The 27,710-nt window shown below is 39.6% G+C and overlaps 1 protein-coding gene across 8 annotated transcripts in view; it reads right to left on the reverse strand.

The window, feature by feature from the left end:
• The window catches only part of HDAC9 (histone deacetylase 9), a 534,753-nt gene that overhangs the window by 439,472 nt on the left and 67,571 nt on the right, over positions 1 to 27,710 (reverse strand). For all 8 annotated transcript variants that reach the window (XM_069094422.1, XM_069094416.1, XM_069094421.1 and 5 more), the window contains exon 2: positions 14,325 to 14,450. In XM_069094422.1, the coding sequence (XP_068950523.1) occupies positions 14,325 to 14,346 (22 nt within the window). In that variant the 5' untranslated portion in view covers positions 14,347 to 14,450. The remainder of the gene's footprint in view (positions 1 to 14,324; positions 14,451 to 27,710) is intronic.

The following is a 27,710-nucleotide window of genomic DNA, read 5'->3' on the forward strand; positions in this document are numbered from 1 at the left end:
TCTCCCCATACATCCACATGATGCCCAGAGCGTTCACACACACACACGAACCTCAGGAAATGGGGGCAAGAACTACCCAACCCACCACTCATCCCAAGAGGCAGGATGGTGTAGAAGTCTCAGTGCTGGACTTGGGGCTGGGAAGGCCTGGGTTCAGATCCTGCCCAGGCTATTTCCTGACAGCCCTTTGGTGAGTCATTCTAGTTTTCTCATCTGTAGAACAGAGGGAACAAGCCCCTTAAGACGTACCTACTCTGTAGGACTCCTCACAGAGTCCAGGCTCCAGTGAGATTGTGAATGTAAAGGCCAACCTTAAAACACCATGCTAGTGCAAGTCAGGAGAGCCTCAAGACCTCGTCTGGTCCCCTCCAGCCAAGATCAGACAGTTCCCAGGCCTGGCCCGTCTCCCTCCCCACCTCTACTGCTCAGACTCCACTAACCTCCTAGGTCAGCTCTCAGGCCACCTTCTCCATGAGACTTTCACTAATGATGCCATACCCACTTCTGGGGCTCCTAAATCAGCTTACATTTACCGTGCATCCATGTGGGTGCAGGTGCAGTGTTTCCCTCTGCAGAGAGAGATTGTCCTACTAAGACCTGCAAAGTCCCTAAGGGACAAGAAAGGAGTAAGCACCGATGGAGCCAGAGCTCCATTCAAATACCTCCCATGGTACTTGAGCCCTTTTGGGAGCTGACCACCACCTGCCTGCTGAGCACCAGCTGCTAGTGCCCAGCCCTGAAAGTGCCTTGTATTTACTTAATATACTTATATGGATTTGTGGTGTGTTTACATCTGGTTCCCTTTTGTTTTCCACAAAAGGAGGTAACCTTCTTGAGGGAAGGGACTTGGCAGCAGACAGAGCATCAGACCTGGAGTTGGGAAGACTTGAGTTCAAATCTAGCCTCAGACACTTACTACCTTTGTGACCTTGGGCAAGTCACTTAGGCCCAGTTTGGCAGTTTCCTCATCTGTAAAACTGAGATAACAATAGCACTTGCATCACTTGTGAGGGTCAAATGAGGCAATAATTGCACAGCACTTAGCACAGAGCATGCACCCAGCTAGTGTTAGGTCCATGTTATTAGTGTCATTCTTACCTTTCATGTTTGACTCTGTATTCCCAGGATCTTGGCCCATTGTTTGACACACACACAGGTGTTTAATAAAGACACTTAGATTGAGCTGAAGACACACTCTGACCTAACTGCCCTTGCACAAAGGGTAAGGGACCCAGTAATGCACTGGATTCACATCTGGGGAAAAGGGATGTTGTGTAACCTTGGATTTGTGACAAAAGGCAATGAGAGGAGACAGATCTTTTGTAAATTATCATAACCCAAAGAAAGGAACAATAAAGGCCATTGAGAGCAAGAATACCCCAAGGTAACATGAGGACCAGGCTTTGATTTCTCAGAGACAGTCCCCTGTTCTGATTCAGGGCTGGGGGCAGCTGGGGTAATCTTGGGCTTCTCCCCACCACCAGACCAAGTACTAACCACCCACAGGTTCTACTTACTGACTCCACCTCCCTCCTGTCTCTCCCATTCAGGCCCTCTTCCGGGTTCCCAATGGCACACCCTTAGCACAGATCCTCCTTACCCAAGCTTGAACAGCACCAATAACCTTCTCAAGGGTCTTCCCAACAACTTGTGCTCCAATACAAACTTCCCACCACCTCCTACATTGCTTTGGTCACATCACTGTTCCACTTAGAAACCTACAGCGACTTCCAGGTGCTTGTCAACTAAAGTTAAAAGACAGGAAGGCCTGGGTTCAATTCCTGCCTCAGATACTTGCTAGCTGTGTGACCTTGGGTAAGTCATTTGCCATAATCAGTCTCATCTCTTCCTTGTCCCAGGTGTCAGTGTCTTCATCTGTACAGTGGGACGGGGGGAAGATGGAAACTGGCCTAGATCACCTCTGAAGTTCTGGATGTCTATAAAACCTGTATACTTAGGGCTTTCTAGCTACAAATCATGCAGGCTTCTCCAACCTGTAGGCTGTACAGTATAGTGCAATGGATTTGTAGCTGGAGGTCCTGGCTTTGAGACCTGACTCTGTCACTTACTACCTGTATGACCTTGGACAAGTCACCTAACCTCTAATACTTCAGTGTCTTCATTTGTGAAATGAGAGGATGAATCACATGCCCTCAGAGGTTCCCATGCTCTACATTTGGGATCCCTCAATCCCAGGCGCAAGTCAGGTAGAAAAAGGACAAATAAAAGGAAAGAAATTATGTGGAATCAATGTCAAACTCAATGTCTGGCACATAGTAAGTGTTTAATGAATGTTTGTTCCTAGAAAGACTCACATGAACTGATTCTGAGTGAAGTGGGCAGGACCAGGGCAACGTCGTGTGATGACCAACTCTTCTCAGCAATGCAAGGGTCTAAGACAGCTCCAAAAGACTCCCAATGGAAAATGCCGTCCACATACAGAGAAAGGACTACAGAATCTGAATGCGGATGGAAGCAGACTGTTTTCTCTTTTTTCCCTTTCTCATGGTTTTCCCCTTTTGTTCTGATCCTTCTTTCACAATGTGACAAATGTGGAAATATGTTTAACATGATTGTATATTTATCGCCTATATCAGACTGCATGCTGGGGAGGGAGAAGAGAGAGAAGGAGAAAAAAATTAGAACTCTTACAAAAGTGAATGTTGAAAATAATATTTGTTTCCTTCCTCCCCTCTCCCCCCAGAGAGAATTTTGGGGTCACTGAGTCCCGATTCCACAACCCTTTCTCTTTCTTCTTTTCCATTCTTCCTGTTCATTGTCCCATTTGCAGTGCTGGCCCTCAACCTATGGACCCATGAACTAACTCAATGGACTGTCCATCCAGCTGCAAAAGGTAAATTTGAGAATGTTTATCTCTCAAGACTTAGTTTTTCCTTCATGCCTAAGTTAATGTTTGGAATGAATTTGGATTTAATTGAGAAGGTGCCAAATCATTCCAGGGCTTAGTGAAATCAGTACAATATCAACCTATCAATCAACAAACATTCATTAAGCTCCTGTTCAGTGCTCTGCACTGGTAATTTAAATACAAAGAGTAAATCAATCCCTGCCCTCAAGAAGTTTACAATCTATTAGAGGAAGCCAATATGTACCCAGATAAATAACTGCAGGATATATCCCCAAAGCAACACAGTGTTATCTCCTACATGGACCCATTTGACAGTAAAATGTCTGAAGTGTCCCTGGAGAAATCCTCATTTCTTACTCCTTGGAGAGGAGGAGATGCAAGATAACCAGATGAGGTAAGAACTTTGATTGTGAAGATGAGATACATTTTTAGTTAATAAGCTCACATGATTAAGAAGTAAGAAAAGCTTTGCTATTGGAAAATGATAGTTGGGATTCAACAGTCATTGAATATAAAAATTAAACTTTTAGGGAGGAATTACTCTATTTCATAAATTTTGAAAACATGAAAGCATTTTCCCTCATGTCTTATAATAAAAAGATTATTATCAAGACCAAATTATTTGCATTTCTCAAAATACAAGGAACGAATTATGTTTTTCAAGCTCTGTTAAACAAAAGCATTGTGAGATGTGTACTTTGTAGTTAATGCCCATTGTCTGATAAAGTTTTTTTTTTTGTTTTGGCTGCATTCTAGTAGACAGCACATAGTTCTTGGCACTTAACAGATACATTCTGAAAGATTGGTTTGCTTGTTTTTTGGAGGGGGAAGGCAAGGCAAGTGGGGTTAAGTGACTTGCCCAAGGTCACACAGCTAATTAAGTGTCAAGTGTCTGAGGCTAGATTTGAACTCAGGTTTTCCTGACTCCAGGGCTGATGTTCTATTTACTGTGCCACCTAGCTGCCCTGAGAGATTTTTTTCAAGAAAAAAAAATGAATATATCATCATCAAGGTAGAAATGAACTTAGGAACCAATAGAAAGCTAAGATTTATTTATAATGATGATGTTGCTTCCTAGAAGAACTATCTCTGGCCCCCTTCCTCTAACTGGCTGATTTGTCCCATTACCTCTGTTTTAAGGCAAGTACCTAGACCAGTCATGTCTTTATTTCTTTCTGGGTTCTGCTGTCTGGTCTTGCTCTACAAGCTTCCACATAGGCACCTTCTTCTCACCCCTCCTTCTGCTTTTCAATCCCCTTTTCTGAGTGGCCTTCTCTCATTAGAGTGGAAGGTCCTTGAGGGGAAGGACTACCTTTCTATCTGCTGGTATTCCCAGCATTCGGCACAGTGCCTGGCCTACAGTAAGCGCTTAATAAATGCTTGTTGCATTGATAACCTTTCTCAAGAAAAGGAAACTAAAGACTATAATATCACAAAGGCAGTGGCAGCTTTTGAACCCAGGTCCTCTGACTACAGACGCAGCTTGCTTTCTTAACTTCAGCATTTAGGAACCCTTGGAAAGTGATAAGAAGCTGTGCTGCAGCCATGAGAATAGGGCCATGGGAGAACGAATGGTGTGTCACTTCCATGTTCGAGATTAGCAACGATTGAAAATGACAAAGGATTAAACTATTGTTTTGTTCTGCTGTCAGGGCCTTTTGTGGTAAGAATGTCTATTTGGTTCTTTTTGTGCTGGAAACATTCATTATGAAATAAACACGGATATCAGACACTATTTATAACGACACTCAGAGGTTGAGTGGGCTTTTAGAAGTGGGAGGCTTTACATCCCCGCCTGGCAATCTTCCTATTATCATAATCTCCTCTCCCCAGACCCCTCCCTGGGTTAGAAGAAGGAAAGGAAGAAAGAGGAGGTTAGAAATCCCACAAAGGGTAGAAGGGATCAAACCGTGAAGCAGTTTTACTGAGACAGAAGGGGATGTGTCCCAGACAGTATATGGCTTTTTGTCCCCTCTTTTGATGACCTGACAGACACCAGAATTTTAGATTTAGGCAGGACCTCAGAAGCCACCCAGGAGAAATCTGGCAAAGCACATATATCATCAAGGGACTGTGTGATCAGGTTTTATGCCAGATTATGACGGTGAAAACACTCAAGAGTTATTAGAAAGCCAAGAAAAGAACCTCTTTTCAGGATGAGACTCGGGGGCTAAAGAAAGTCAAACCTAAGATTCCAGGAACAGGCTGTTCCCACAACTCATCAGGGGAGGAGTGTGAGTCTGAATTCTTGAGTAGGCATAGATGGAGTTTGAAGAAGAAGTCAGTCCTGAGAAGGCCTTAAGTGTCAGTCTGGTGATGGTCAGTGTGTCTGTGTCCTGAGGACTGAGTCTGACCAAGTTCTAAGAAGCCCATCACTAGCTCACTCCGGGGAAGTAAGCTTTTTGACCAAGTGTAGTAGCAAGCACCCCAAGCGTCCTCAGGGTCTCTGCCACCACAGGTTCTTGGATCTGCTTTGATAAAGGAAAGCAACTCAAAATGGGTTAACAAGCTTACTTTAATCAGTCAGACATATATCGTTTACCTTGTTCAGGGGAAATGGTCAGCACCCCGAACTTCAAAGTTTACAGGCAGAATTATCAAGACAGAAACAGATCAAGTAGACAGATTTCCAAACTGTCCAACCATTACATCCATATCCAGTAAACATCTGGGTTTTTCAAAGGGGGGGGGGGGGAGCTCTGGACAACGGCTTTTCAGAATACAAATCAAATCACAGAACACTTCTCACAGTGAGCCCCCAAAACAAAGCTACACATCAGGGCTTATATAGCCTTCTCCTGGCTCAGAGAATGTAACAACCTTTTGGACCCACTGGCCAATCAAAAAGTATCTACTGAAAAACAAGCCTCCCACCCCAGGCTTCAGGTGCACTTTAGCCTAGGGGCAGGGAAGATCTTCCAAATTTGCATTCTCATTACACCAAGTCACCGGAAGGGCTAGAATCTGGATCAGTGGAGGGAGTACCACACCGGCAAATGCATAGTCTTGGAAGGAGCCGTCCTGCAAAATTAAGGGCCAATCTGACCTCCCATCAGTCTCTGTGTGCATATCTGTATACACAGATAGAGCTATAGAGTGTACACATATGTGTATACTATATGTACATACATATTCAGTTGTAATTAAGCATATGAAAGATATGTAGTCAATTTGGAGCCAGAGGATCTGGATTCAAATCCATCTCTGACTCTAAGCTTCCTCACCTGTAAACAAGAATGACAGTAGGTTCTTATGGAGACCATATGAGAAATGGCAGCTTACAGTGGTAACTTTGAATCTTGAAGATCTGAGTTCCAATCCTACCTCAGTCACTTACTGGCTATATAGCTATGGGTGTGTTGCTAAACCCTGTAAAACGGGGAAAACAATAGCCTCTACCTACCAAGGTTGTCACGGAAAATCCTTGCAAACTTTTGAGTGATAAGTAAATGCTAGCTGTTAACTATTAATGTAACATGCTTTGCAAGCCCAAAAGGTGCTTTATAAATGTCAGCAACCGATCACATATGTTACTGTTCCCAAAGTGCGTTATTCTGCCCATTTTACAGAAAAGAAAATTGAGGCTCAAAGGGCTTACATTAACTGGCCTGCGGACACAGTAACTAAGTTACTAAGAGGACAGACTTGAACCCTCGTCTTCCTACTCCAAAGCTCAATTCCCGGCTCTTCCCAGTGATGTTAATTCTTTGAAGTTTAGCCTTGATTTTTTCCTGTACCCAAACACAGCTGATTCCCCATTTGTGTATGTAAAAATGGAGATGACCGAGGCAAATTTTCTCAGGTTGGTCAAAAATAGCCAGGAAGATGCCAAACTATGGGGAATATCAAGATCGCCGCTGAGGTACAAACACTCACCATCATGTCCGTGGCGGAGCATTTTCAAGCTCGCTAAGTGCCTGGCAGACGTCTCTTTGGAGCCTCCAACAACCCAATGAGGGAGGCACAGCAAACACTGCTGTCTTCCTTTTACAGAGCGGGAAGCTTGAGGCTCAGAGAGATCAGATGGATTTTTCAGGGTCTAACACGAATCATCAGAGGTGCCACCTGAACCTGGCTCTTCTGAACTCAGCAGCCAACACTCCAGCTCTTATGTAACACTACCTCTGGCAGGAACCCTAAGCCTCTCAAGCCTCCGGACCCTGACAGACAACAGGCACCAGAAGAGCCATGCGTGGTTCTCCGGTAACAGCCCTGCTTCATCCTGTACACCCCAGAGGCAGCTGAAATGGCACAAACAGCAGGCCTCTGTCGGTGGGTCCCAGAACCACTGCCCTCCTGTGCAGAATGGGTGACCCTACTGTGCTTCCTCGGCAGCCCACAGCCACCTGATCAGGACACAAATGAGTGACTTCATGTACCTATATGGGTCAGTTAGGGTCCTTGGGGGCACGGTGTATGTAGTTCTCCCTCACCAGCCACATAAAACTTTCCAGTCCGTGACTGTCGTAGAGACTGGAATATGGCAGATCTGCCTCAGAGGCTGCAATCAGATTTGATCTCAAGAAGAACTTCCTAACAAATAGAGCTTTCCAGCAGTGTGATGCAGCAAGCTTCCTTTGGTGGTCAGAGCGTTCCCCTCAGAGAAGTCTCCATGTGAAGTCTAGGCAACTGCTTGAAAAAGGAGCTGAGGAATGGACGCTTTTCCAAGTTTCCCATGTGAACTTGGAGAAATCACTCAGCCCATTTGGCCTCCATTTCCTTCTCTGCAGAATGAAGGCCTTGGATCTGAGTGCCCTTGAGTCCCCTCCAGCTTGACCTTCCTCGAAGGTCACGGAAGAGGATGTCCTTAGACCCTCTGAGGGCGAAGGCTTTTTTTTTTTCTTTTCCCTTCTTTTGGCAAGGCTGGGAGAAGGAGAAAGGAGGGCAATGAGCTCTCACCACATGGACTAAGTGAGAAGAGGATGTAAACATTTCCTTAATTATCCAGCAGTTTATAACAAGCAAAACAAACAACCCACCTCAACCCAACGGTCCCTAGCGGGATCGAGCCCTGCCTGTGGTGTTAGAATCAGCCACTCATTTAGACAGAGGCTGGTCCCTACAGACCCATAGAGTTTGCCTTCCATCTAATGGGGGCTGGTGTTATTGTCGGTCCACATTCGCACATGGGAGGCCTGGGGGTTGCATCATGCAGTGTCAGGAAATACTCGTTACACAAAGTCTGCAAACAGCAGCTACCCAGCCAGGGCCCCAGGAGGGCTGTTTGATGAAACACAGGCACGCCCCTCTTGCCTGTTCCCCATCTGTAGTTCCTTCCTGCCAACGAGTCTAGTGACCACCTAAGAAGGGGACGCTGGTTAACTTCTAAAGAAAGAAATCCCACCCTCAGTTCCACAGCACCTGGGAATCTCAGCAACCCAGAACATTGACCACTGCCTATCCATAGCACTTCTGTGAAGAATTGGGGTTATTGTTTGAAACTCTGTGGTATTCTTAGCTCTTATATCCAAGGATTTCAGTTATAAATTGTTTTTCAAATCGACAGAAATGGAATCATTTTCAATAGTACCATTCTCTACTGTTCTGTAGAAAAAAATTATGCTGTAATATAGACTTATCAGTGTACGTGGACAGATAAGAAAGAAGTAATTTCTGCTCCTGAGGAAAATGATTGGGGTCGGCTCCACTGATATATGGTGGTCTAGTACCCCACATTAGGGGCATGATGGGTAGGGGAAGTGCCCCAGGAAGGAGCTATTTCATATCTTCAATCCCCTCTCCTCCCCCCGAGAATCAATGGGACAAAGCTTTATTTGTCCCTCCCTAGCTACAGCTGTTTATAGAAGTACCTGCCAACTACATTTATAGGAGTTATTTCCAGTAATAAGAGACACCACAATGGGTACAGGAAAAAATATCTAAAGATGCTGACCCAAATAAGACTTAAAGCAATTATAAAAACCATTTTATCTCTAAATGTGATTCAAAATTTTTTCCACCATCAAGGCTTCCTAATCCCATAGTAGGATCTTTACCTGCAGGGAAGCATGCAATTGTGTCTTCCTGCCTATTTTTCTAGTTGTTCATATTTTGGTCACACTGACCTTTACCACCTTCGGGGGCTTGAAATCAGACTTTGGGTCTCATAAGCTAAGTATAACCTTTGAGTATCCATCGGGATGCAAAATCTCTCTCGGGACACATGTCTTTTTTTAAGCAGTGGGGCGGCTTCCGCTGCCTAACGGCTACACAGGGCATGACAAGTGGACAATACTGGAAGGCGCCTGCTGTGTGTAACAAAAGATAGGATGAATCCAGAGAAGCATGAGAAGGTAACTGAACTAAGAAAAGGTGAAATAACGAGAACCAGGAAGACAAGAAACATAAGGAACTCAACAGTACACATTTACACATTGAAACTGAATGTGGTAAAAATATAAAGACCAAATTTGACTTCCAAGAAGAGATAAGAACTCCCAATCTCCAACCCCCAAATCTTTGAAGGGTAGAACATTACATATAATATCAGATTTTTAAAATATGCAGCTTAGTTTTGATCATTTTCCCTTTTTTATTCTGTTATATGAGATTTTTCCCTAGGACTAGGAGAAAGTAGGAATATAGTAGGAAATATAAGTGATTAAAAAGATAGTAAAAATGTATGTAGAATTAGTAGAACATTAACAACCAGCATTTATATGGTGCTTTAATCTTTACAAAATGCTTTTCAAATATTATCTCACTTGATTTCTCATAACCCTGGAAGGTGGGTGCTATTATTATCCCCATTCTACAGATGTGAAGAATGGGGCAGATAAAAGTTAAGTGACTTACTCAGAGTCATACAACTAGTGTGGGGTGGGAATTGAACTCAGGTCTTTCTAAATTAGACACAAAAAAGCCATCTCAAAGCTAAGCTGTAAGCAAGAACAAAAAGTGGCCTCAAAAACCAAACTTTGGGAAGAATAAAAAAAATGAACAGAAACAGAGGACATATTTGGCTCTTATTTCTTCCAGGGGTAGAGATGTCAGATTCCTTTGTTGTAGATTGGTTATCTCTTATGAGAGAGAATTGTCCTGTTTCTGGCTTCTTTACCTCTTCCTAGAACCATTCCTGAATGTTGGGGTCCATCATATCCCTGGGCTTTTCAGATGGTGTTATCAATTGCTCACTCCATTTTATATGAAGATATTTCTTACCCCAGGTTTGATAGAAGGGGCTCATACCTTAATCCCATCCTAAACTAACAAAATGACTCAATTTCAAGAGTTCCAGATGGGTAGAGACTCATTGCCATAACTTATTCACTTGGAAAAGTAAAATTCGGAAGCAGTGAGAGAGAAAAAGCAAATTATTCTGAATACCTAAGCATCAAGGTTGCTCTTAAGGCAGCATCTAGTAAGGATGAAAGAAGGAATAATTGGTCTTTGGGTTTATGTACACATCGAACATAATTTATTATCACAGATACTTAATATTATTTTAGCAAAATACAGGTTTACATGAGTATTATTTTTATTCCCACCCCCAACCCAGAATATGGACCAATGCCAGCATTTTTCCCCATGGATTATTTGTATGACTTTAGCTAGTCAAACTTCACTGGGCCTCAACTCCTTTTTTTTTGCCTTTTGGAGGGCAGTTGGGGTTAAGTAACTTGCCCAAGGTTACACAGCTAGTTTTTTTGTATGTGTGGGTGTTAAGTGTCTGAGGCCAGAACCGAACTCAGGTCCTCCTGACTCCAGGGCCAGCACTTTACTCACTGCGCCACCTAGCCACCCCCATGAGCCTCAACTTCTTATCTGTAAAATCAGGACCTTGGTCTGAATGGTCTCTGAGAGACCTGCCAGCTTCAATCATTTAAAACAAGAGAGAAAAACATGGATCAGTCCATCTAAGTCTTGTCATATCTTTCTGAAGTCAGTTATCTCCTCATTTCTTACAGAGTAAAGTGATCAAAACCAGAAAAGTGATTTCTGCTATAATATCAATATTATAAAAAGGAACAATTTTGAGGCCTGTATGTTATGAATTCCATCAGGAAGCAGTATGATTAAGTAAATTTGGGTTTTCAAAAAGCAAAACAAAAGGACATGGAATGATTAATATGAATTGATGCAGAGTAAAGTGAGTGTAAATAGGAGAATAATTTAGAGTATCAATGTGATAAAAATGAACAATTTTAGGATTTTTATAAATTAATGAGTGAAATTAGCAGAATCACAAGAACAAGTCACAGAATAACAGCACTCCAAATTAGAGAAACAACTTGCATATCTATAAGTACCATGATGGACGACATGACCATTCATGATCTTAAAAGATGGATGATCGAACATTCTCTCCAATTCCCATCAGAGAGAGTGGAGTAGGGTATGAAATGAGGCATATATATTTCTGTACACAGACAATAAAGATATTTATTTTGCTTCACTATCCATATTTGTTAACAAGAATTTGAGTTTTTTTCGTCCCAATGATGTAGGAGAGAGGAGGGAGAGGAAATAGATTCCTATTTATTAAAAAATGAAGTTTTAATAGAAGTAAAGAAGCAGAGAAGTCAGATAATGAAAAAAAGGTTTCTTTGATATGTTGTTTGCTTCAGCAGAATCTTTTCTTCCTTTCTTCAAAGTTTATTTTAAAGGATAGCTCCCTGAGTGGGTATGGGGAGAAGAATATAGTGAAAAATACAGACAATGTAAAAAATATATATATATATACACACATACATATATGTGTATGTAGATCTATATATACAAATATATATGTATATGTATAAAACAGATAATATACATATATTCCTGTGTGTTCTTGGTATTAATTGTTAGAGCAAAATTAGCACAAGCAGGAGAGAATTGGTCCATACTTTGCTGCATCTCAGCTTCAGAGGCTGCACTGAGTGCACAATCATCTACAAACAGAAAATCCTGCACCAAAACTCCCTCCACTTCGGTCTTGGTGTGTAGCCTTTTCAAGTTGAGGAATTTCCCATCAGTGCAGTAGCTGCCCTTGATGTCGGGTTTATCCTCATTGAAAACATTTGACAATGTGACTGAAAATGTCTTGCTAAAAAGCATGGGTGCAAGCACACAGCCTTGGTGCACTCCACTGGTGACTGGAAAGGCACAAGACCATTGTCCATCATCTAGAACCCAGGCAAGCATGCTGCCATGAAATTGAAGTACATTGCTGATGAACTTCTCCTAGCAACCAAATTTCGGCATAATTTCCCACAAGCCCTCATGACTGACAGTCTCAAAGGCCTTGGTCAGATCTCCAAAGGTTGGGGACAGACCCCTGTCCTGCTCTTGGCATTTCTCCTGGAGTTGTCAGGCAGCAAACACCATATCTACCGGTCCTCGGCCCTTTCTGAAGTCACACTGGCTCTCAGGTAGATGACTATCTTCCAGGTGAAGGACCAGCCTATTAAGGAAGACTCCAGCGAGAATGTGCTGTGCTCTATGAGCAAAGCAGTATTTGAACAGCTCAGAGGGAATGCAGGATGTGCAAACTTAGAGAATCCAGTTCAAATGTTCACATAGACTACTTGTACCTGACCTGTGGGAGAGCATTCTGGGTTCTTTTTGGTCTGATCAGTCACAGTTGGACACACTGAAGCTGGACTCTAGCATAGTGATGTCATTTTCATCCCCTTAGAGAACTAAGGACAATGACAAAAACAACAACATATACACATACATACACACGTATGTGTGTATATGCATGTGTGTAGATATGTGTGTGTGATGTTTGGAGAAAAAAAGAAAAGGAAAAGCAAAAGAAAGTGAAGAGGAAGAGCAGGTCAAAGTGGACAGAGGCGTTCACTGATAAACCGAAGCAATTGATATGGAGACGTGGACACGCCATTTATTAATTCTCTTGTTCTGTGAATTGTATCAGCACTGATTCATCATTGTCACTGCTATTGCCAAGTTCTCTTGCCTAACCTCCTCCTCCGGTCATTTTAACACCAGTCCCTAAGCCAGCCTCTCCTAGACACCTCAGTCTTGCTCAGTTACCAGTGACCTTTCAGAAAACTTCTTGAGTTTTTCTTCTCCATCCTTCATTCTGAACTTCATTCTGCTTCTGTATCAGGTATCCCCCCCCCAAGTTACTCTTATTGCAAACACACCACCCTACTTCCCCTTCTCCTCCCCCAGTTCAAACCAAGGCTTGAATAAGGGAACAAGGACACAAAGACTCTTTAAAAGAATTGGGGGCAGAGGAGAAACAGGATAAAAAAAGTATATTTACTATTTTAAATGATGTTTCTAAACCCTAGATGCCTTTCTCTAAATAATATTAAAAGGTCAAGCTCTAAACTGGCACCATATTTTATTGCATTTCTTTGTTTACCCAACACTGAGCACAGTTCCTAGCATATAATAAGTACTTAATAAATGCATGTTGATTGACTGCAGCACTGCTGTTGATGGGGAGGAGCCACGGTGCCTAGATACCCATCAAATGATGGATACCCAAGGAGTAAGGGAAGCTGTTGCCCTGCTCAATCTGAAATATTTCAGGTATGCTGATGATCCTTAATCTGAGCTGAGTACCAAAGATTTGCAAAGAATTTATGGTAATTTCTGTTTTAACATAAGAATTGGGAAGAAATGGGGGGGGGCTGAAAATGGGACAACCAATCTGAATGGAGGGCCATGATGATGGAAGATCTTGCCAAAATGTTTACCCCCATTTGCAACCCTGAGTATAATAGGACTTTGTCCTTGAGAGTGCTAATTAGTTTTGTAATAACAGGAAGCTATAAATATACTGAAAGATTAAACACATAGTGAAATAAACCCATAATGACCCAAGTGAAAAGCCTGAAGAAATAACTGCAATTACCAGGCTGAGCCTGACCTGCAGGCTGCCTCCCCTACCCCCATCTCCCTCTGCCACACTTGGCCTGGATGGATGTGTACCCAAACCAACACCCTGTTCCTAGAAGGATGGGTGGGAGCCCGACATTACAAATGACCCCACACTTCCCCCTCCCCACCAAACTCTGATTTCAAAGGAAGAAAATGTTGAAAGGCTCATGAATCATGGAGATGGGAAGCCAGACTGGCAGAAGAGAAGGGTGGAAAGAAACATCAACTTTCCTCTGTGGTCAACAGAGGTCAGAAAGATACTGCTGCATGCCTCAGGTGCCCATCTCTGGCAGTTATTAAGATAGAGAAAGAAATGGGCTTCTAGAATAATGAAATCTGTGAACTTGATGCCAACTAAATAAAAAAAAATCCATCACTTCATAAAGCTAAGAAAGTTACCTATAAAGCCAAGGACTCATGCAAATAAAAGTCACTGCCAGAGAGTAAACGAAATGGAGAAATGGAAGATGAGACACTGAATCTGATAGTCTTATCGATACTCAGATAATCCTAGAAAAATCCTTCTGACAAAGTATCTGGTTTGGAGAACAAAGCACATCGGTAACAAAGTAATGCATTTCCAACAAATGCTTTTAGTGGGTCAAAAATGACAGACCTGGCTGTGCTGGGGAGCTCATAGTGGACAACCAGAAGATGATTTGACCCAATCAAGTCAGGATGCGGCGGCCCTCGTTTAGTTGGTGACGTCTTGGCTTTGGCGAGTGGGCAGAGAAAATGATACCTAGAGGAAAAGACGGGAAAAGAGAAGGACTTAAAATGCTTATATGAGTGTTAGCTATTATCATTACTATCATTTTCGAAGATATGATAGATGGGGATGAACAGATTTGTCTCCAAAATTCAGTAGTCCCAGGTTCCAGATCTACTTATCACATTCTTGATGACTGAAAAATCTATTTCTGCTTAAAATTTGTGTGGAAGAAAGATACTGCCTTATCATTGCTGCTTACCTTTGAGGACCTATGACAGCGCAAACACAATGGGAAGACCAAATTTCCTTTTTAAAGATTGCTTTGTTTTTAGATCATCTTCATTTTCCAGTATAGCCTTACCTTCTCCACCTATCTTATAAAAGATCATCTTTTATAATAAAGAAGAAAATTTTAAAAAATTGTTTAGAAAAGCTAACCACTACACATCAACAAATTATAAAGGCATAGGCAGCGTTCTGTACCCACACTCTTTTACTGTATAAAGAAGGTCTCATATTTATTCTTTAGTGCTTAACTTAGTTATTACAATCACAGAGTCCCCAATGCTGATTCTTCTTCTTCTTATTATTATTATTATTCTTCTTATTATTTTGGCTACTACAAAAAATGCTGCTACAAATATTTTTAATATATAGAGTTATCTTTTCTTGTTAGTTATCTCATTAAGATAGGTGCTTAGTAGGAACATTTCTGGGTGAAAGGATATTGATTTTTACTCACTTTATTTGTATAATTCCAAATTACTTTCCAGATTCATTGCACTAATTGAAAGCTTCACAGGTATATCAGCATACCTGTCTTTTCACAAGTTCTCTGACATCGACTATTCCCAATTTTGCCATTTTCTGGGTGGGAAGTGAAACTTCAGGATTATTTTTATTTATATTTCTATTATTATTAGTTATTTGGGGTACTCTTTCATACTATATTGATAGTTTGCAATTCTTTTGAGAACTATTTGTTCATATCCCATGATCATTTATTTGTTCATGTCCTAGGACTATTTCTCCATTAGGAAATTTACTTTGGACCTCATATATTTCTGTTAATTGCCTATATATCTTGGATACCAAACCCTTATCTGAGAAACTTAATGTAATGTTTTCCCCAGTCGACTGCTTCCCTTCTAATTCTAGATGTGTTAATTTTGTTTATATGAAAACTTTTCAATTTCATATGATCAAAATTAATTATTTTATTTTTCTAGCTGTTTCTTTTCCTTATTCAGTTAAGAATTCATTTTCTATTGATAACCATAAAAGCATTTCTCTTTTACTAGTTTTATGGTATAATTTTTAATACTCAGGTAATATATCCCTTTTAAAATTTATTATGGAATTTTGTTTAAGACGTTGGTCTAAATCTAATTACTGCCAGATGGCTTTCTGTGCCTTTTTTTCCCCTAGTAGTTTTTATCATGTACGATATTTCTTTCCTTAGTAATTCGTTTTCCAATTTATCAAACACAAGATTACTGATTTCCATTATTTCTGATTCTACCTTTTCCTAATCTATTTTTACTCTTTATGCTTTTCTTTTACCAATACCAAATGATTTTGAACACTGATACTTTAGAGATCAAGAAGAGCTATTCCCTCTTCATGTCTACCTTCCTCTCCCCCTTATTTCCCCAATAATCCACATCTTTTGTTTCTCCAGATGAATTTTGTTACTTTGATATTGCATTTAGTGGAGTTAACTTTTAGTAGTGTCGTGTTTATTATATTGGCATAGTCCAGCCATGCACACCACATATTTCTCCAGGAATCTCAGTTCTTTATTTATTTATGAAGATTTTTGTAATCTAATTTATACAAATATTAAGTATGTCTTGGAATACTGAATCCCACGTATTCTGTAGTTATTTTGAATGGGATTTCTCTTTCCCTTGTTCCCTCTTGATTTTGCTGTTATGCTATTGATTTTTGTTGGTACTTTTTATACCCAACAACTCTGCTGATGCTATTAATTGAACAGATTAGCTTCCTTGACAATTACCTAGGATTTTCTAAGTAGACTATCACGTTATCATGAAATAGGAATAATTTTTGTCACCTCCGCTTTTAAGCTTTAATTTCTTCCTCTTCTCAAATTGTATTGCTAACATTTCTATAACTGCATAAAGCGTCCTTGCTTTACTCCAATCTTTCCTGGGACAGTTTCTAATATATCTCAATTGTTTATAATGCTTCTTCTGTGTTTTACATAGATATTTTAGGATATTAAAAAGGATATTTTATTCCTATATTTTCAAGGTTTTGCATAAACACTATACTTTGTCAAAGACTTTTTCTGCATTTATTAATATAAGCATGAGATTTGGGGATATTTTTGTTTTTAATACTGTTGTGTTGATTATTTTCCTAATGTTCAACCTCCTTTGCATTCCTAGTATAAATCCAACTTGGTAATAATGAATTACTTATTGGATAGATAAGTGTAGTCTACTTGACAGGATTTTATTTAAAATTTCTGAATCAATATTCATTAATGATATTAGTTTAGCATTCTTCTGTACTTTCATCCTTCTCTACTTAAGGTATCAAGACTGTATTTTTCTCACAAAAGCAGAGGCTTTCTCTCTCAATTTTTGAGAAAACATGTATAGTGATCATTGCTCTTAAATCATTTGATTAGAATTTTCCAGTGAACCTCCTGGTGATTTCATTAAATTTTTTGGTCAGTTCTTTACAGCTGGTTCTACATCCATTTCTTAGATTGGCTTAAGATTGTTTCACAAACCTTAAAACATTACATAAATACTAGATTATTATTTGTATTTATGTTGTTACAGCCATTTTATCTACTGTTCCTTGGTCTGCTGGGACATAACTTTCCTCATATTTAGTTTACCAGAAATGCCAGAATTAGAATCAAAATTGATCAAAACAGTCCAAATTGGCAGACAAAGGCAGCCCCTGGTTCCTAGTATGTAATTTTATCAACAGAATGTTGTGTGTGTGTGTGCATGTGTGTGCGTGTGTCACTTCGCTCTGTGGAGCCAAACATTCCTTGCCTTCTACCACACCAACACAAAGATGTTGTGTGACTCACTTTCCAGCTGGGACTGTGAAGATGATGTTACTATCTTTGTTCCAATTTGCAAAGCAGGCTATTAATGCCCATTTTCTTTGAGGAAACCAATTGTCACTGATCATTCCCTTATACTTCAAATAGCTTGTTGCCCAAAGAGTGCTACTGACTTACTAACAGCAAGGTGGGATTGTCCACTCTAGCCAGCACCAGCCATCACTCCATGGATGTTCAAGATGCATCCAAGGACTAACCAACACACATCTTTAGATATTCTACTTTCTGAAATTAGAATAAAGAACTTTATAAGGACTGCTGAACAAATGTTGCCCAGACAGAGACAATGAGGTAAAGTAGACAGAAAAGAAGACATGAGGTCAGAAAGCCACCAACGACATGACACTGGGCAAGCTTAATCACAGAACCACAGGATCTCAGAGCCACAAGAGACCTCAGCATGATCTTGTCTCAAGAATAAAATTTCCATGATAACATGCCCAACAGGTGAGCACCTAGCTTATTGCCTGAAGATCTTCATTCACAGGGCACCCCTCCCCAAGAACTTCTACTCCAATTTTGGGCAGTTGCAATCATTGAGATTAATACTCTCAATTGACATTAATAATTTTCTCTGAACTCAAGCCTAAATTTGACCCCTGCAATTTATAGCAGCTATTCTGTCCTCTGGGATCAAATGGAACAAGTTCCTCGTCTCTTCTGTAAGATAGTCTTTTAATGATAGCTTTCATAGGTGGCACAGTGGGCAGAATGCTGGATGTGGAGCCAAAAAGACCTCAGTTCAAATTTAGCCTCAGATATTAGATAGCTGTGTGACTTTGGGCAAGTCTCTTTATCTCTATTTGTAGCAGTTTCTTTAACCATGGGGATAATAATAGCACCTACCTCACAGATTTGCTGCATGAGGATCAAATGAGATATTTGTAAAAGCACAGCATAGTGCTCAGCACATAGTAGGTGCTAAATAAATGCTTATTCCTTTCCCTTCTCCTCCTTCCTTTTAAAATTTAATTTATTTTTTATTTATTATTTAGTTTACATAATTCATTTCCACAAGGTTTTGGGTTATAAAACTCTCTCCTGGATCTATTTTCCAGGTCAGTGGTTCTTCCATTGAGGTATTTCACATTGTCTTCTGGTTTTTTTTTTCATTTGTTTGCATCTGTTTAATAGTATCTTGATTTCTCATTAAGCCACTAGCTTCCATTTGCTCCAATCTAATTCTGAAGGAATGATTCTCCTCATTGAGCTTTTGAGACTCTTTTTCCATCTGGCAAATTTGGCTTTTTAAGGCATGCTTCTCCTCATTGGTTTTTTGAGCCTCTTTTGCCATTTGAGCTAGCCTATTTTTTTTAAGGTGTTATTTCTTCAGTCAAGTTGTTGACTGTCATTTCATAATTTTCTTGCAACATTTTTATTTCTCTTCCCAATTTTTCCTCCACTACTCTTATTTGGTTTTCAAAATTGTTCTTAAGCTCCTCTATGGCCTGTAAGCAGGCTATTCTTTTGATGGAAGCTTTTGGTGCAGGAGTTCTGACTTCATTGTCTTCCTCCTGTTCCATGCCCTGATCCTTTTTGTCCCCAAAAAAGGAATCCAAAGTTGGACCACTGTGCTTGCCTTGATTCCCTCACTTGCTTACCTTATCAACTACTTGACTTTTGAGCTTTTTACCACAGTAGAACTCCGCTACCAGAGGGGGGAGCTTTGTCCCAATTGCTGGGGTTTTCTCAGCTGCTGGAGCTATTAGTTGGCTGCCCTCTCTGAAGCCTCCACACACTCTGGCACACTGGTCATGCACCCCAGGACCTCCACCCCAGACAGTGATCCAGATCCAAGCAGGTTAAATCAAGAGTGATTTACCCCCCAGACTGGATGCTTGGTCCCCCTACAATCTGCAGGCCTGGAGCTCTAAAGCTGGAGCCACATGGCAGTGGCTGCATGGGCACCACACCTCAGCCACTTCTTGCCCCAGGGGCAAAGGCTGGACCACACTCCCAAACTCCCAGGTCCCAAAGTCCACACTGCACTGACCTCTCACTTTGTCCTTACCATCTATGGATTGATAATTCTGGAAACCACCACAGCTGCTGGTGATCGGAAGTCCCTCCAGCCAGTAGCTGGTTGTGGCTGCCCTGAGGCTAAAAGCTCGGGCTTGTGAGGGGCTGCACTCAGCTCCCTTCCTGCCTGCTGGACTGTCTTCAGTGGGAGTGTCATTTTGTGGGTTCTGTAGCCCCAGAGTTTTAGAGTCATTTTTATATGAATTGGAGGAGGTGGGAGTGGGAGCCCCGAGGAAGTCCTGCTTCTATTCTGCCATCTTCCTCCCCCCCCCCTTTTTTAAGGGGGAAGAAAAGGCAATTGGGGTTAAGTGACTCTCCCGAGGTCACAAAGCTAGTAAGTGTTAAGTGTATGAGGCAGGATTTGAACTCAGGTCCTCCCTACTCCAGGGCCAGTGCTCTATTCACTGTTCCACATAGCTGTCCCTCTTCTTTCTTCTAGAATAAAAACACCCATTTCTTCAGACAGTTTTCATATGGCATGAATGCAAGAGGTCCCTCACCATTCTGGTTGCTCTGTGTTTTTCTACACCTTTAACTTGCCTCTGATTAACTATTAGATCTGATCTAGTAAATCACAGACAGCTTAAGATCTCTTGGTGGCAGGCAGTTCAATACTGGGAGTCCTCCATGTTGATGAAATCACAACTCTTTCATGTATTAGTAAGCTAGGAAACAATATTTCTGTTTCCAATCTACGGATGAGAGAACTGAAGACCAGAAAATATTAGTGATTTTTTTTTCTTTTTCTAGCTAAGGTGAAAAACAACAAAGCATGGCAACAAGCCATCTGAGCCCAGCTCTGCTTATCCTTTTGCAGTTTCACAATGATTTTCAATAAGACTGACATATATGCCAATATATTAAGGACACTGCTATTCATTAAAAATCAACAGGCACCTCTTATGTTCCAGGAACTATATTACTTGTTGGGAATACAAAGGTAAGAATGAATCAGTCCCTACGCTCAAGAAGTTTGCATTCTTCAGGAAGAAAACAACCTACATGCAGACAAGTAAATAGAAAGTTTACAAAAATAATTGGAGGGTACACTGATACCTTGGATTATCAGGAAAGGCCACTCTCTTCTAAGAGGAGATCTCTGAGCTAAGCCTTGGCGTGATTACTGGTCTAAGAGGCAGAAACAAGGGAGAACATAGCAAGCATGATGGTGACTCTGTATGAAGGCAGAGAACGGGAAGATGGGAAGCTACATTTAGGAAACAGGTGGGCCAGTGTGGCTGCAGCCTTCTCAGCTGGGGAGATGCTTCACATGCCACCATGGCCAGGGAAAGAGCCCCTCTGCCCTAGGGCCCCTCCCCTTGATGGGTCAATTCTTCCCAGAAGCTCCAGTTCATTTTTAAGAAGTTTTATTTGTTTTATTTTCCCAAGACAAACATTCCTAAATACCACTCTCCCCCTCCCCATGAAAGACTCCTTATAACAAAGTAAAAAAAAATACTATGATCTTATCTAAAAGTGCTTGCACCACCACATATCTGTAGCATCCACCCACTCTCTCTATGCTTTCAAATTTTTTAATTAATATAAATCTATTTCTTCTCATCCTTCATCCCAATGTAAAAAAGATAAAGTAAAAACAAATACTTAAAAAACCCAAAATATTCATAGTCAACCAAAACAAATTCCCTCATTGGTTGCACATTTATTCATACAAATACATACACGCTACATACACCAATGTATCAATACATATATGTTTCATTCTATCCCCTAAATCCATTAACTCTTGGTCAGGAGGTGGGCAGCACCTTGGTCCAGTGGAATCAATGGTCTCTACTGATCATACTCGTTAGAGCTTTCAAAACTGTTGTCTTTACAGTATTGCTGGTATATACATTTTTCTCCTTGTTCTATTGATTTCATTCCTCATCGGTTTATAAAAGACCAAAATGTTTCATTTTTATGATATTAATATTAATGCGTTTGTTGTTGTCTTGGTTCTACTCACTTCACTCTGCATCAGTTCATACAAGTCTTTCCATGTTTCTTTGAAATCATATTCCTCGTTTCTTATATTACCATATTAGTCCATCACGTTCACATATCCCAATTTGTTCAGTTATTCTCTGATTGATGGAAATCCCCTTGGTTTCCAGGTTTTTTAACCACAGAAAGAGCCATTATATCTATTTTATATAGAGTAGACCTCTTCCTCTGTATGGCTAGGTCAAAGGGTTTGTACTGCACAGTAATTTTTTTTTAATTTATTGTTCCAAATTGCTTCCTAGAATGTGTATACCCATTTACAAATCTACCAACAGTACCTCAAAGAGCCCATTTTCCCACAATCCCTTCAACATTTTTTTAGAGGGGGAAGGCAAGGTAATTGGGGTTAAGTGACTTGACCAAGGTCACACAGCTATTTAAGTGTCAAGTGTCTGAGGGTGGTATCTAGAACCCTTGACTCCAGGGCACTGTGCCACCTAGCCACCCCCAACATTTATTTTTGTAGACCATCAATCTGATGGGTGGAAGGTAGAATTTCAGAAATTGCTTCATTTGCATATTTTTTTTTTGCCTTTTGGAGGGCAATTGGGGTTACATAACTTGCCCAAGTTTACACAGCTAGTTTTTTGGTGTGGGTGTTAAGTGAGGTCTGAACCAAACTTGGGTCCTCCTGACTCCAGGGCCAGCGCTTTACTCACTGCACCACCTAGCCACCCCCTTCATTTGCATTTCTTTAGTTATTAGTGATTCGGAGCATTTTTTCCCCATAGGACTTCATATAGCCTTCATTTCATTTCTTCCCTTGAGAATACTTGTTCATATCCTTAGATCATCTTGAGTTCTTATTCTTATTAACTTCAATCAGTTTCTTATATATCTTGGAAAATGACTCCTTTATCAGAGAAATTTTCTACAAAGGTTTTTCCCAGTTATTTTCCTTTTAATCTTAGTGGGGCTTTGGGGGAGAGGGGTGCAAAAAATTTTTTTTTTAATTTCACGTACTTAAAAGTATCCATTTTAGGTTCTCTGATCTTCTCTTTCATTTGTTTGGTCATGAACTGTTCTGCTATCCGTAGATAGTAAGTATTAATTCCATCCCATCCCCTTCATGTTTCTCTAATTCACAATATAATGGATTTTTAAAGAAAAATAGATGCCACGTATCCTTTTAGGACTTATCTTAGTCTAGTATAAAGCATTGTTCTAAATTTAATTCCTTTCCTACTCCTTTTCAAATTTCCCAGCTTTGTTGTCGCGTGTGTGACACTTCATGACCTCATTTGGGGTTTTCTTGGCAGAGATACTGGCATGGTTTGCCATGTCCTTCTCCAGCTCATTTTATAGATGAGGAAACTGAGGCAAACAGGGTTAAGTGACTTGACTAGGACCCATAGCTAGTATGTGTCTGAGGCTAGGTTTGAATTCAGGAAGATGAATCTCCTTGACTTCAAGGCCATGACCCTATCCATTGTACCACCTAGCTGCCCCCCAAATTTCCCAGTTTTTATCAAATACTGAGTTTTATCCCAGTAGCTGTGATCTTTGTGTTTATCAAATACTATGGTACTAGATACATTTGCTTTTATATGTTGCCTAGATAATCAATCTCCTATTTAAAAAAAAAATCAGTACTGAATTATTTTTAGAATTATTGTTTTATAAAATAATTTAAGATCTGGCACTATGAAATATACTTTGTTCCCATTTATCATTATTATTTCCCTTGAGATTCTTTTTTTTTTTTGCTTTTTGGAGAGGGGAGGGCAAGGCAATTGGAGTTAAGTGACTTGCCCAAGGTCACATGGCTAGTGTTAAGTATCTGAGGCCGGATTTGAGATTAGGTCCTCCTGACTCCAGGGCTGGTGCTCTATTCACTGTGCCACCTAGCCACTCCTCCCTTGAGATTCTTAAACTTTGGGATGTACAAACATTTTTTTCTAGTTCTACCCAATAATCCTTTTTGACTTCTATGGCTTTGAATAAGTAAATTAACATAAGAAATATTGTCATTTTTATTATATTGACCCGTCCTACACATCAACAATATTTTCCCAATTATTTGCATCTATTTCTATAAATAGTAGTATATAGTTGTATTTAAATACTTTTTATATGAATCTTGGTAGTTAGATTCCCAAATGCATGATAGATTGTATGATAATTTTATTTTATTTTTTTAAAAGCAATCGGGGTTAAGTAACTTGCTCAAGGTTACAGGGCCAGTCATTTCTGGGTGTGGTACTAAGTATCTGAGCCCGGATTTGAACACAGGTCATCCCACACTGGACTGATGTATAATAATTTTAAATGAAATTTCTCTCTTTCCAGAGAGGTTTTGTGGCCACTAAATATAAATGTTAGTGATTTGTTCAATTTATTTACATCCAACAAATTTATTGGAATTATTGTTTCAATTACTCTCTACTAGACCCTTTAGGTACCGTAATTATGCCATCATATGACCTGCAAAAAAAAAAGTGATTTTTTTCTTCTTTAATTATGCTTATTCCTTCAATTTTTTGTCTTAGTGCCATACCCAACATTTCTAGTATTATGCCAAATAGCAGGGGCAACAATGGACATTCTTGTTTCACCCTTGATTTCATGGGAAAGGATTTTCACTTATCTGTGTTACATATCGTAGTAGCTTTAGATATGGACTATTATTTTAAGAAAAGATCCATTCATTCCTCTATTTTCCTATACTTTACATTTGTGTGTTTATTTCATTTAAGATGTTGACTTCATTGGCGTAGAGTTAGACAAATCACGTCCTTTATTTCTTCACGCCCTGAATTTATCATTTCAATTTTTTGTACCTGTAATTTGGTTCTCCTCTTCCCTCTCCATTTAATTAACTAACAGTCTCCCTTCTCCCCCTCAAAAATGATTTAACAGAAATGAATGTTATGTTTTATAAAAGTCTTTTCTTCATACATTTATATAATCATACCACTTTTTTATTTTGTTATTACTTAAGTTTGTAGTTCTGCTAATATTAAACCAAACTTGCATATCTTGACCTAAATCCAATTTAGTCATGGACTATAATCTTTGTGAGATATTGTTCTGGCTTCTTTTTTTATTGTTTTATTTAAACTTTTTGTATCTATTGTCAGTAGGGATATCATTCTATAGTTTTTTTTTATTTTGATTATCCCTGGTTTATGCATGAAAACCATATCTGTATCATATATGAATTTCAGTAGGCCCCTTTCTTCTATTTTAAAAAATATTTTCTGTAACATTGGAATTAATTGTTCTTTGAATATTTGAGAAAATTCACTTGTTTCCAATTTCCATTTCGTGCTGGAGGTTTTTATTTTCTTTTAAAGTCCTGCTCAATTTCTTCCTCTAAAACTGTACTAAATTCCCTATTTTTTATTCTATTGATTTTGGTATTTTGTATATGTGCAAGTATTTATTTCATTTAAGACATTGGTTTCACTGGCACATAGTTAGGCAGACTAATCACGTCTTTTATTTCTTCACGTTGTGAATTTATCATTTCAGTGTTTGATGCCTGGAATTTGGTTTCCCTCTTCCTTCTCCATTAAATTAACTAATGGTTTCTCTCCCCTGCCCCCTCAAAATAAACCAATTTCTCATTTTATTTATTAATTCAATGGTTTTAAAGCTTTTTTGTTCATCGCTTTCTTGATTTGGGGGGGGTTGTTTTTTTTGTTGCTTTCTTATTTTTTTTTAGGTGGTTATCTTGTAGTTTTTTTTACATTTCCAGTTCTTGGTTGTTTTTTTTCTTTTTGTTAATAAAAGTGTTTGTTGGTTAAAATTTTGCCCTAGGGATTGCTTTGGCTGAAAACTCAATCTGAGTGTCATCTCCTTGTCATTGTTTTTTAATGAAATTATTTATCATTTCTATGACTTTTTCTTTGACCCAGTCGTTCAGGATTAAGGTAATTAGTCTCTAATTGATCTTAATACTTTCTTTCAGTGGTCCTTTAATATCATTTTATTGCCTTGTGGTCAATGAATGTTGTATATAGTATTTCTGAATTGGTTTTTGAAGGTTTTTATCATTGGGTTCTTTTTTGGTTTTTGTTTGTTTGTTTGTTTGTTTGTTGTTGCTTTTTAACATCCTAACACATGATCAGTTTTTGTTAAGGTGTCTTTCTATTTCTATTCAATTGCCAACATTCTGTCTTATCTCTTTTTTTCCCTTAAAATTCTATTCATGTGCTTAAATGTTTTTTTTTTTTAGTTAGATTTATCTCAGGATGGTTGGGGCTAAACTGAAGTCCCCTGCTATTATAGTTTTACTGTCCTTCTCTAAGTATTTAGAAATCATGCCATTCAGTGCACATATATTAAATGTGGAAAGAATTTCAGTATCTATTACCTTTCCACAAAATGCAGTTTTCCTCTTTATCTCTTTTAAGTTTTTTTTAATGTTCCCCTTGTCTGAACTCATTATTGCATGATAGACTTTCTTTCAATCTTTATTTTAACTCTGAGTCTTTATGTTTCAACCCAAGCCAGCCATCTCATTCCTTCATTCCTCTCCTGATTCTCCAGACTTCCTTCCCACCATGATGTCTTTCTAAGTGCTTGTTTATTGACTATATAGAATACATGAAGGAGATGGATGTGTAATAAGCCAAGAGGGACAGACTGGGGTTAGATTGGGAAGGGCTTTGATGTTTTTATTTTACCCTGGAGATAACAGAGAACCTTTGGAGCTCCTCGAACAGGGGAATGACATTGTCAGGACTGTCTTTCATCACTATCAGCTTTGGGCAAGATGGATTGGAGAAGAGAGAAGATGGGCCTAGAGAGACCAATTAGGAGGCTTTTGCAATGGTATAGGAGAGAGGCAATATGGGTGTGAATGAAGACCCATAAAGGAGCAAATGCAGGAGATGATCAAAGAGAATCTTCAAGACCTAAGGCTTCATCTAACTTCCTGTGAAGATACAGGTGAGGAAGCAAGTTCATAATTGAACTGTCCAGCAGAATGAAAATCAGTCATATTTCCAGAGTAAAACATTTTTAAGTTGATGAGCAATCCTATACCACCTCGACACATTCTTCATTCTTAGATTTAATGTGTCAAGGTCTTATGTTGCAAAAGATGCCTAGATGGATTGAACTGCAGATTCTGCGAAAGGAAATGTATCAATCTTCAGGAAATGTAAACAATAATGCACTTACTGGTATTTCTCTCTCAGTATATGTGACCTGCTCATTACCATGAATGAATAAGCTTAAATCACAATTCATGTTTATCCCTATAAGAACAGGGGAAACACGGTACTGAATGCTAAGAGAATGCAACCAGCCTTAACCAATAATTTCCAAGACAGATGAATGGGTAAGAGCATGTGACCAAGATTTCGCTTTCACCTTTAAGAAAGAAAACTCAAAGTTTCTACTGTTATACAATTCTTCCTGTCACCCTGTATAAGAGAGGTAGATAGAAAAAGAACATAAGCCTAACCTCCATTAACTCATTTTTCTAGATCGATAACAATAACTATTTCTCTAATGGATTCGGGTTTGGAAAGCACTTGACAAATTATTTCATAGAGTTTTCACTACAGCCCTTTGAGACAGATGTGACAGATGCTATCTCAAACCAAAGATTAGAAAGGGTAAGTGACTTGTCCAGGGCAACACAGAGAATAAATGCTAAAGCAGAATTTGAACACAAGCCTCCCCCATTTCAAGTCCAGAACAACACAGGGTGAGTCAGATTCCCTCAATGAGCTCCTCTAACTCTCAATCTATTATCTAGGTGCATGACAGAAAATGAAAACTCCCCCATAGTGTGTAGGCTACTAGTGCCTTTCTCACTAAGACTACTTCCTACAACCTCTGTTTTTATGTACGCACTATCACAGCCACTAAGGTGTTAGCTCCTTTAGCACAGAGATGATCTTTGCCTTTCTTTGAATCCCCTACCCTTGGCGTAATCCCCAGCACACAGTAGATGATCCATAAATGCTTTTTGTCTGATTGTTAGAAAGGATGGCTTAGATTTGGGGGGTTTCATATCCCAAGAATCCAGTCCAATGTCTTCTTGTACATGTTAGGAATTTGAAGTGCATGTTAAACTGGAATGTGGTGGTTAATGGCTTACCTGGCCTAGAAATCGAATGAAATCTGCACAAGAGAATCATTCAGTATTCCAAAAAGTCACCCCAAACACCTCCCATGGCCCTCTGTTTGTCTTT

This window comes from Petaurus breviceps, unplaced genomic scaffold, assembly GCF_028583685.1.
Source record: "Petaurus breviceps papuanus isolate PSGF00001 unplaced genomic scaffold, PetGlider_PUasm1.0 218, whole genome shotgun sequence".
NCBI classification, from domain to species: Eukaryota; Metazoa; Chordata; class Mammalia; order Diprotodontia; family Petauridae; genus Petaurus; species Petaurus breviceps.